This window comes from Nannobrachium achirus (assembly GCF_963921795.1).
Source record: "Nannobrachium achirus genome assembly, chromosome: 7".
Classification (NCBI taxonomy): Eukaryota; Metazoa; Chordata; class Actinopteri; order Myctophiformes; family Myctophidae; genus Nannobrachium; species Nannobrachium achirus.
This window is the reverse complement of record NC_137816.1, coordinates 922,785-934,855: the sequence shown is the minus strand read 5'-3', so window position 1 is coordinate 934,855 and position 12,071 is coordinate 922,785. Positions and strand designations below refer to the sequence as shown.

General features: G+C 42.7%; 1 protein-coding gene across 1 annotated transcript in view; it reads left to right on the top strand.

Annotated features, from left to right (window-relative positions):
- LOC308289080 (Golgi apparatus protein 1-like) overlaps nucleotides 1–12,071 on the top strand; it is a gene marked incomplete at its 5' end in the record, with an annotated part of 76,478 nt that overhangs the window by 41,837 nt on the left and 22,570 nt on the right. Inside the window, 7 exons of the mRNA XM_080730631.1 lie at nucleotides 569–670; nucleotides 1,922–2,075; nucleotides 4,543–4,560; nucleotides 5,820–5,957; nucleotides 7,940–8,026; nucleotides 9,511–9,573; nucleotides 10,820–10,933. Coding sequence (XP_080586757.1) covers nucleotides 569–670; nucleotides 1,922–2,075; nucleotides 4,543–4,560; nucleotides 5,820–5,957; nucleotides 7,940–8,026; nucleotides 9,511–9,573; nucleotides 10,820–10,933 — 676 coding nt within the window. The remainder of the gene's footprint in view (nucleotides 1–568; nucleotides 671–1,921; nucleotides 2,076–4,542; nucleotides 4,561–5,819; nucleotides 5,958–7,939; nucleotides 8,027–9,510; nucleotides 9,574–10,819; nucleotides 10,934–12,071) is intronic.

Sequence of the window (12,071 nt, the reverse complement as noted above, 5' to 3'; positions counted from 1 at the left end):
GCACGCACGCACGCACACACACACACACACGCACACACGCATGTACATGGCTCTGGGGTAGAGTGGCGCTGGCTGCTTGGCAACCGGAAGGTTCCCAGTTCGATCCCGGGGCTCCCCTAAAGTTAGTGTGGAAGAGTCCTTGAGACTCTGAACCACTAGTTGCTCCCGATGAGGAGGTCGATGCCTTGCATGGTTTCCTCCGCCATCGGTGTATGAATGTGTGTGTGAATGTGTGAAAGTAATGCACAATCTCTGTAAAGCGCTTTGGATAAAAAGCACTATATAAATCCACTGTTTACCATATATGCATCAATTACATACAGTATATACATACTTACTAGTATAGATATATACACACACGTGCACGCACACATGCACGCACGCACGCACGCACGCACACACACACTTGTATAAAAGCATGCATACCCTGGTAGAGCACAGACTAATGGACTGTGTGTGTGTGTGTGTGTGTGTGTGTGTGTGTGTGTGTGTGTGTGTGTGTGTGTGTGTGTGTGTGTGTGTGTGTGTGTGTGTGTGTGTGTGTGTGTGTGTGTGTGTGTGTGTGTAGGATCCTGTCTTGTCTCATGGAACACCTGTACACAGAGAAGATGGTGGAGGACTGTGAACACAGACTGCTGGAGCTGCAGTACTTCATCTCCAGGGACTGGAAGTGAGTGTTCTCTGATGGACCTGATAAAGAACAAAACACATTTATTGTTTCTGCTTCAAAGTAAGATATTTAAAAAGAAAAATCTTGAATCTTCCATTGATTTCTGCTGATTTGCTGATAACGTTGTTGTCGAAAGGAAACCTTGTATGTCCAAAACCGTTCGTTTGGTATTTATTGCTTAAAAATCATTGAAAATAGCAGATCTACAAGCACACAATGCCTCGCGCCGCGAGGCGTTGTGTGCTTGCAGATCGGCTATTTTCACTAGTCTTGTGCGACAGTCTTGTATGATGAAGCAGAGCTTTACTTAACGAAAAAACATACACATTTGAAACTTGGAGATACAAGATTGTTTTCTTCTGGGGGGGTCCCTGGAACTAAATATTTTGAGATTGAGGTCCGTGGGAAAATACATATCATTTGAGAGGTCCTTGACATGAAAAAGTTACATGAGTTTTTCTAAAACCCTAGAAGTATTTAGAACACACACATAGAATCGGGTCAAAATATTCAAATACTTGCACAAATGTTCTTGATTTAAAAAAAATAGCAGATCTACTCGGTGCCGCGCTGTGAGCTTGTATATCTGCATTTTTTTTTTTATAGCTAAATGATAAAATAATACGTAATAATGCCTTAATGTGTTAAAGGGATATTTCATTTAATCAGGCTTTTATGAACACCCTGAACAGTTTTTAATTTGCTTCATTCAATATTTAGATATTTGATGTAGGAGGGCCCATACACACACAGTTTAACTTCAAACTTCATTTTAACCATGATAGATTCATTAAAAAAAAACATTATTTTTTTCTAGTTGTCTCATAATACCCTCCTAATACGTGAGCAGGCTGTGTTTTTTTATAACTCTGTTCATTTATTTTTAATAATTATTTGGGAAAATTACAAAAAGAAATACAATAATAAATTATAAAAAATGAATGAGTTATCAAAAAAAAAAAAAAAAAACACGGCCTGCTCACGTATTAGGAGTGTAATATGAGTCACCAGAAAAGATAATGGGTGTTTTTAATGAATCCATCATGGTTAAAATGGAGTTTGAAGTTAAAATGGGTGTGTATGGGAGAAGGAGGACTGATAACATGTACATCAAATATCTAAATTGAATGAAGCAAATTATAAACTGTTCAGGGTGTTCATAAAAGGCTGATTAAATGATAAAAAAATGTAATTTTTTAAAGTGAAATATCCCTTTAAGTTCATATATGTGTGGTTGTACTCCTGTGCCAGACTGGATACTGTGCTGTATAAGAAGTGCCAGGGTGACGCGGCGCGGCTCTGCCACACACACGGCTGGAACGAGAGCAGTGAACTGATGCCGCCCGGCGCCGTCTTCTCCTGTCTGTACCGCCACGCCTACCGCACCGAGGAGCAGGGCCGCAGGGTACGCACTGTACACTGTGTGTGTGTGTGTGTGTGTGTGTGTGTGTGTGTGTGTGTGTGTGTGTTTGTGTACACGGACAGATGTGTCCATTTTAGATTATTTTCTTTACACACCATTAGAATGTTCTTATTTTGATCATAGCACCCAATTACTGAATGCCCACTCTAACCTAACGCGGACCCGTTTTTGTAGGCAGATGGGCGGGCGCGGCGAATCTCTCCACGAGTCTCTGGCCAATAGCATGTGTTCTCCTCCCCCCACCCCCCTCTGCTCCTCTGCTCAGCGCAGAGAACGCTGCTGCGTCATGACATCAACACATTCGGTGCGACGCTCTCTGCTCTCTGATTGGTTAGGGAAATTCTACACTTCCTGCAACAGTGATCATAACACGATCGCCCAGGCTTCTTTTTCTTCCGATCGCCAAAAGAAGCCTGGGTTTCCGAGGCTACTGAATGCCAAGTCTCCATGTTTTCTTCAGTGTGTATGACACTGATTTACTCTGACACATTATGAGTTCTTCAGTACTAGCGGTTCTCAAATATTTAATTTGCTAGGACTCCCTTAACTCTCTTAACTTTTTCAATGCCAGCCTATTTCAGTGTTTTTGTACGACCACAAGAAAACGCTGTCTACACATCTATCCGTTCTGTCCATTCTTTTCAGTACCCTGGGTGACGCTAAATTCCACCATTGTTACACTCATACAACCATGCTAACAAAATGAGCAAATTCCTACTTTCGCGCCGGGCGCTCCGCGCACGCGCTCCGTGCATGTGATGGTAACGATCAGGGTTGCCACCAACTGCTCAGATCTTTTTTCGGATTGAAAATCCGACTTACGGGTGAGGAGAAAAGTGTGTTTATATTTATAATGGAGTCTGACCAGAATCATAACAAAGCAGACCCAGAATGGACCGTGCACTTCCGCGTTCACGTTCAGTCACATGATCTGCCGCTGGAGGCAAGCAAGTGTTTCGAATGAAACACCTGTTTTATAAAACCGGCAAAAATAATGTATTTTGAGTTGTTTTATAACAAAAATAGCCTATTCTCGTCAATCTACGTCAGTGGCCTAGTTGCCTAATTAATGATTCTCGTCAATCTATGTCTGTGGCATTAAATGAGTTAACAGGCCTGCAATGGTCATTCAGGGCTAGCTCATGATGTCTGGTAATATTATTGTCCACTCGTTTTGTATGTCCGTGGCAAAATTTGAATTTTTACAAAAAATTCCACTGCAAGCCTCTGTGTATATGTGTGCATGAGCAGGCATTGAGACTAACCCTAACCCTAACTCTGAGACCCTAACCCTAACCCATCTTTAGTTTGCCATGAACACAACACGAGATGTCCTGACCTGAACGTGGCCAGAGTGCTCTGTTTTCTGATCTGTGGAATGTAAAATAAGAGCACTGTTGACCTACAATAAGCTGTTTTCACTGTTGCTACACTTAACCCATTCAGAACGGATACAGTACACTATATTGTGTATCATTATTTTATGCTTTAACTATTGAAAAATAGCAGATATACAAGCTCGCAGCGCGGCACCGAGTGCCTCGCTGCGAGCTTGTAGATCTGCTATTTTTTTAAAATCGTGAAAATGAGAATTTTGACCCGATTCTATATGTGTCTTTTGAATCCTTCTAAGATTTTTTTTGAAAAACCTATGTTTCTATGTCAGCAATCTGGCCAGCCATCGTCAAAGAAAAGGTCCTTTTCACTTAACTGGAGCTCAGTTAGTCTGTTCTTGAGAGACTACTATGTCAGTGGTTCTCAAAACCTTTCATGTGAAGGACCCCCAAAATGATATGTATTTGGCCACGGACCCCCATCCCAAAATATTTAGTTCCAGGGACCACCCAGAAGCAAAATTTTAGTTACAAACGTTCGCTTTGAAAATACATACATTCAAAGATTTGCACGCATTTTCACGACTTTAAAAAAAATAGCAGATCTACAAGCTCGCAGCGCGCACTGTGAGCTTGTATATCTGCTATTTTTCACTGGTTAAAGCGTTCAATAATTCTAGGCCTAAATGTGTTAAATACCGTATTTTCCGGACTATAAGGCGCACTTAAAAGCCTTTAATTTTCTCAAAAAACTACAGTGCGCCTTATAGTCCAGTGCGCCTTATATATGGATCATTCATTGACATTGACATTCCCTTTAGCACAGCTCCATCTGTTTGATGCATAATGCAACGGTAGCGTCTATTATGTGCGCCTTATAGTCAGGTGCGCCTTATATATGAAAACAGTTTGAAAATAGACCATTCATTGACAGTGCGCCTTATATTCAGGTGCGCCTTATAGTCCAGAAAATACTGTATATACAATAATATTGTGTGAACCCATAATCCAATTCATAGCTATTTTTTTGTGAGCGTTTAAAGGGAAGAATCCGACTGTGTCCTCATCACATACTGTAGTTTTAGTTTAACCCATTCTCACTCTCTGTCTGACAGCCTGGTTCAGAAGACCATGTAAGTCTCCACCCGATCACCCTCCTCAATGAAAAGTATCGATGGTGGTGGTGGCGGGTTGATCTGGGACCAATGAATACAGCATGTGAAGATAAAATCTGAAATAATCCATTAATAGGACCTAAAAATAACTTCTAAATCCTAATCCTAGTTTTCTGAAAAACGTATGTGTCTTTATCTGTGGTGCTCAAAGGTTTTTAATGTCACGGACCCCTAGAATTATATGTATTTGACCGATATGTATTTTGTTCCAGGGACCCCCTAGACGCAAATATTTTGAGTTAATCTTTTCTTTAAAATAAAATATATTCAAATATTGGCACAAATGTTCACGTTTTTTCAAAAATAGCAGATCTACTAGCTCATAGCGCGGCACTCGATCTGCTATTTTTGAATAGCCAAAGTATAAAAAATAATGGTTTAAAAGAATAATGGTTAAAGTGGTTACATGACACAGACGCGTTCACAGTCGTAATGGACAAAACAATCCAGTCGAACTGCATAACACTTCAGAATAATTCAGTTTGTAAATAATTGAGTCCGCTCTGCCTGGGTTTGCGTGCAGCCTGGGTGCTGCTGCCAGGAGCCAATGAGGTACTGGGTACACGTGGAGGACGTTTCTGATTGGCTCTCAGTGATGTAATTACACTGTCTAACTGAATGACTCATGATGAAGTGGTCCCGTATTGATTATGTAATCCCCAGCGTTTGTGTGTGCTTGTGTCAGCATGCTTGCATGTCTGTGTGTGTAATGTCTATAGGCCTGACACGATTATTACTTAAGCGTCTAATCGCAATTATTTGACGTAATCACAATTATTTTGTCATAATTGTCAAAATCGTTCAAACATTTTCATTTTCAAACATTTTCAAAAATAGTGGAAATAGCCGATCTACAAGCTCACAACGCGACGAGTTGTGCGCTTGTAGATCGTCTATTTCCACTATCAATTTTCTTTTTTAAGTATAAAGTTGTCATATGTCTGTAATTTCTTTGTATATTTAGGTTGTGTGTCATAACTACCATGTGCAACTTCAAATCCTAAAAGCCAAACAGAAATGTCATTGTCAACGACAAAAACACAATTAAATTGTTTATCGCAATTTGAGTGACAATTAATCGTCGTGTAAAATATCATAATCGTCTGTGTTTCTATGTGTGTTTTGCACTCACTTTAAGTGTGTGTGTGTGTGTGTGTGTGTGTGTGTGTGTGTGTGTGTGTGTGTGTGTGTGTGTGTGTGTGTGTGTGTGTGTGCAGTTATCTAGGGACTGTAAGGTGGAAGTACAGAGGGTTCTCCACCAGAGGGCGCTGGATGTCAAGTTAGACCCTGAACTCCAGAGACGCTGTATGACTGACCTGGGGAAATGGTGCAGTGACAAGACAGATACTGGACAGGTAATGCTCAATACCAGAGCCCTCTATTGGAGAGTTAACACCACCTCCGTTCACTTCATCAGGCCAGGTCTTCTACATAGACTCCTATTGGTGAATAGTGACAAAGCGCTGAACCGGAAGTTCACAGAATGCATCTGTGGGCATTTGTCACTATTTTGGGTTACGTTACCATGTGACCGGCACTCTTTTCGGGGACTGCCCATAAGTCCCACATCTCATTAGTCCTACATTGGTTAGGGTTAGTGTTAGGGTTAGCATTCACCAGGTTAGTATTCACCAGTGTCAGACTAATGGGATGGCGGACCAATGCCATGGCACCCTGTTTTCTGCCCCCGGAATGGCACAACTCTCTAATGAATGAATACCGACTACATACACTATATACTATTGCAACTAGGGAAGGTTTCATGAAAATCTGGTAATCTAGTTTAAATTTAGCTAACAACAAAAGACAAAGCAAGAAAACAAAGGAGAATAAATTGAATGGGGTAAAAACTTCAGACAGTCTAGACTGGAGTGCTTTGAGGTGTGTTTTAACACATCGGATGCCCACGTTAATTCAGGGTTTACCCTCACAGGGGCCCATCGTCTCCATGGCAACACGTCATTTACGTACCTTCGCTTCGTGGAAAAAGTATCCGTAATACGTTGAGTAAATGTAATCCAAGTATGTCCAGTTTATTTTCACGATGATCTTTTCTTTCAGTCAGGACAGCTTTTTACCAATCTTGGGCCACAGTGTGTGTATCACGGGCGGTAGAAAGGGTCGCGTTTTGAACATGGTGATTGAAAAAGCTAGACCAGGAGAGGAATCCGCCATGTTACGTTACCTCCGCAGCGTCACTGGGAAAATAGTATCCATGATACAAGTAAATGTAATCCACGGATGTCCTGTTTATTTTTACGATAAAGTTTTCTTTCAGTCAGGACATCTTTTTATCAAACCTGGGCCACAGCGTTTGTGTCACGGTAGGTAGAAAGGACCGCGCATTGAACATGGTGATTGAAAAAGCTAGACTAGGAGAAGAATCCGCCATGTTACGTGTATCTCCGCCGAGACTCCGTTACTGGGAAAATACTAGTATCCATGATACATAGGAGTCGTGCTAGCCTGCGAGGGGAGGACGATAGAGTGCAGTGCAGGATAGGAACAGAAGCTTGTGATTGGCTGCAGGGAGACTGCACATCCTGGTCACATGTACCGCGCTGCATTTTGGGAAATGTAGTGTTTTTCCCATTTGTTGGCGTTTGATCACCGTGGTAGAGCCTTCATTGCGGTAGCAATGTACAGTAACTACAGTATTGTAAAACGCGTCAAACGCGTAGTGGGCACTGGGGCTGGGCGTCCAGAGACATCAAAGAGATTGGCGTGTAGACACCTCGTGGGCACCCGATGTGTTAATCAACCTCTGGTTGACAAACTGTGGTGTATTTTACACAGACATACTAGTTCTAAGAACACTACGTCCACCACACCACTGACTGCAGACATGACTAGTCCTAATAATCCCACTCATACTGATTCGCTCATAGTGTTGTTGCACAGGCACGTGCACACATAGACATCAAAGGGGGCTTGAGCCCCTGCCCTTTTACCCGTCTGTAAAAAGTGCCCTCTCCAGACCATGAATGCAGTTTTCACTATGGTGAAAGAAATGCAAATGCCCCTCTTTCCATGCCATACCTGAAGGCAGCATTCAAGAGAATTGCCTCATCAAAACTCTCCTGAACTTGAATGCGGCATCTTATGTTGAGAGCATTGTAGAAATCCATGTTGTTACGCCACATGTCCAGTATTGCCTTTTTTATGCTTAGTTTAGTGTGGTATCAAGTACCGAAAATAGCCGACCTCCAAGCTCACAACACGTCGCAGCGCTGTGAGCTTGGAGGTCTGCTATTTTCGATATTTTCATCCAAAAGGCCCTTTTAGAAATGTCAGCCCCTGCCTCTCTAACATTCTCTGCACGTCTCTGCTGTTGCAGGAGCTGGAGTGTCTCCAGGACCACCTGGAGGACCTGGTTCCAGTGTGTAAGGAGGTGGTGGGGAACCTGACGGAGCTGGAGTCAGAGGTACAGACAACACACTGTCCAGGGTTCTCTGAGGCTCTTGCTTTCTCTTGCTGAGAAGGTTGAATGCATGAGCCACAATCACAGTTGACATTTTATCTCTTATGTACAGCATATGTGACGCAAGTCTTTAGAAGTCTTTAAAGGACAATTTTTTTTTTCTTTTTTCATATTTTAGATTGTAATTAGAGAAAAGACAGGATGAGTGTTAAAACGTTTTCATTTACTAGTAATCGGTATCGAATCGTATGGCAATGCAAATAATCAATTTGTGCCTTGTATTTAGCAATTATAAGAGGGAGAGTGAAAAAGAGGGGTCTAATTACTTTTCCATTCCATATAGCTACTCTTGGTCTGTCGATAAATGGTAAATGATGCATTTATATAGCGCTTTTATCCAATAGATTTTGCATTGCATTCACCCATTCATGCACACATTCATACACCGGTGGCGGAGGAAACCATGCAAGGCACCAACCTGCTCACCGGGAGCAATGTGGGGTTCAGAGTCTTGCTCAAGGACTCTTCGACATTAACTCAGGGGGAGCCCGGATTCGAACTGGGAACCCTTCGTGCTCTAATAACGGTTTCTCTACCCCTGAGCTATGCCGCCCCCGATAAATGTGTGTAATCTCTGTGTTCATGTCAAGGCGCGGATTTGTCCATATGTGTTCTTGTGTTGTAATATAATGTCTATGTATTTGCTAAAGAATCACAGTGTTCACTTATTTATATCCACAATAATAGATTTCCCCTTTAAAAACCTGCTCTATTGACATGTTTAACACAGATATAATGTCTGCTTAACCCATCTGCCGCCGTTGACGGTGAGGATTGTCATTGAAAGGGTTAATACCATGGCGCCGTTGACGGTGAGGACTGTGAATCTTACTGTATATACAGTAAAGATATTATTACTTACTTAATGTCGCTCCGGTCCCGCTCGCATCGGTAATGTCGGCGATTTGTTTACAACGCACGTTGGGCGTGCACGCGAAGTGAAGCTCCTCAATGTTAAGTCAATGGCGAGGCCCATAAAGAAACTTCATTTAAACAAAATAGCCATTTTGAGACATTTTGCAGCAGATCTAAATGTAAACAAGGCAAAAGGCAGGGCGCAGCCATCTTCATCTTCTTGTCGCACACTGTCATGTGACTAGATGACGTAATCGTTGCCGTCAAGTGATAATCCAAAAAAACAAAAACAACCCCCTTCCGGCCCTTCAAAATAATAGCGGCGGCCGACGGAGGAAACGACGTGGCGCCGAGGCACCAAGCAACCTTCAGATTAAGAGGCAGTAGATGTGTTAATAGTTACTATATATTTTAAATCATTGAATCATATCGTATCGCCTTGAATGAACCAATATCGTCCATGTATCGTATCGTCAACCATGTATCGTGAATTGTGATAGGTATCGTATCGTTGTTGAGATGTATCGTTACACCCCTATTGTGTAGTGAATGCTGTGTGTTGTGTCTGACAGGACATTCAGATTGAGGCCTTGCTGATGAGAGCCTGTGAACCAGTTCTACAGGCACACTGTCACGTGAGTATCTATGGACCCTTACCTAGTTCACTTCAGAGCCTGACCCATATACCAGTCTGGTATCTATGGACCCTCACCTAGTTCACTTCAGAGCCTGACCCATATACCAGTCTGGTATCTATGGACCCTCACCTAGTTCACTTCAGAGCCTGACCCATATACCAGTCTGGTATCTATGGACCCTCACCTAGTTCACTTCAGAGCCTGACCCATATACCAGTCTGGCCCATATGTCAGCAATTTCTTTTTAATATTCTGACAACAACGGCAATTATGCTGCTGATTTGTCCCGATTTGTAACCACTTTCAACCCGACGCCCCTAAAAAACTGCTTTAGAAACTTGCAACGCACACATTGTAGATTGTACTGTAGATCAGCTACAATATATATATATATATCTTTTTAGTTCCATTCATTGCTGTGTTATTTGTGTTTATTTTTATTCATTCTTTGCTTAGAAGTTAAGTGTTACGCTTTTTTTATTAGATTGTTGTACAAAATATTCAAAATATCGGTAATCGTTTGTTTATTTTTTTTACATAGGCAGGGAATTCCTCCCGCACAGATTTGCATCTATTGATCGCACCTTTCCAGTTCTTGTGACTGTATATCCATGGATGTACATCATTAGCCTGGCAAGCCAGCCCTGATACGTGCTCAGTCACTCATTCCTTCCCCAGTATCAGGTCTGGACTTCGGCATATAGGCACAGAGTATGAGAAATCAGAAAATGATCGGGGCCAATCAGTGACTGTGTTTCAACTGCTGTCTGCACAACAAGTGAAAAGCTTCCCCTGATTGGTCCATGTGTAGATGGTGACGTAGATGCATGCTGCAGCATTTTCAAAACAACAATGTCTGCCCTCGATGCAACAAGTGTAACAGTTAACGCTTAAACAATAAAACAAGCAATAAGTGAAGTTATTTCAGAGTTGGAATCAATTACAGCAATTAAAAAGGAACAGGAGTATGCGCTAGCGGAGTCCGTCAGCCGAAAAGTTGTGTTTGTTTGCCGTTCTTCCGACTGGCTGCACTGTGATGACAGATGTTTTGCTACGCTGATTGGTTAGTGGAGTCTGTCTGTCAAGGCTAGTACTCCCGCCCACTTTTCAAGCTGTCTAATAGCCCAAAGTCCAGACTCGTATTGTGGGAAGGAAGGAGTGAGTGAAAGCACAGTATGAGGCTGGCTGGCCAGGCTAGTACATCATGTGTATAATCAATGTGGTGTCTTTTCATGTGTGTTAGGATGCTGCTGATAACCAGATGGATACGGGGGAGCTGATGGAGTGTCTGGTTCAGAACAAACATCAGAGGGAGATGAACGACAAATGCTCTGTGGGAGTCACACACTTCCAGCTGGTCAGTACATTACACACACTGTCTGTCTGTCTGTCTGTCTGTCTGTCTGTCTGTCTGTCTGTCTGTCCTTAGACTGTATTACCTAGTGTCTGTCTGTCCCTGTCTTTATTAAAGGGCCATTTATAGTTACGTATGGTTGAGTTTGTGTACGTTTTTGGGTGAGACAGTACGTACGGTAGTTATGTCGTCATACATAGTTCCTCTATGCGTTATTTACGTGCCGACGCGCTCTCCGCTCCAATTCTGCGCGCGCCACATGGAGGGGATCTTCTGCACAGCACACACGTGTAAACCGAAGCATTTTTAGCCAAAATATGTAGAACCACAGAATTTCTTGACCCGACGACCGATGTTTTTTAACAGTCTGGAGACTCTGGACTGGTTCTGCAGCTGCTGTCTGTCGGCAACATTATCGCGGTAAATTCAACTCTGCGAGGGTACAGATTTAACCACCCGGACTGATAATAACAAAACACAGTGCACTGCACCCATCTCGCTTTTGGAGGAGAGGCGACCTGACGACGTGATGTTATAAGTGGTAACAGTCTGGACTGCAGCTTCTGCTGTCTGTCGGCAAAGTTGTTTCGCGGATTCGCGGTAAATGTAAAACTCCGCGAGGGTACAGATTTAACCACATATGGATCAGGACCCGGAGTGATTATAACAAAACACACCCGCATATAATTCCCAAGTATGATGAGCCGCTGATCAGCTCTTGTGTGCCTCGTCTTGTTGGCATCTGTTGGAGGAGGATAGGCGGTGTGTGTGTGTCAAGCCGTCCTGTTGCGAGTTGCGACGTTCCTTTTTTACCGTTTCTTGATACAATATATTTATCATTGGGACACATAGTTTGAGAACCGCTGTCATAGAGCAGAGGAAAAGTAATTTTCCTCACTACTGCGCCTATGTTTGACAACGGTGGCCGTGCGTACTTCTTGCTACGGATACATCTTCAGTCCGTTCAGTCCGTCCAGTTGGGTGCTGTCCGTAAGGATCCGTATACGGAGATAAATCATCCGGAGTGTTACGTACTGGGAGTCAAACCGGACCAAACGGAGTAAAGTTCTCTCCCCCTCCGTTTCTTGTGTATTCCTGCGGTCCTTAAGTACTACTATGCATGGTACTTAACTCTTCCCTC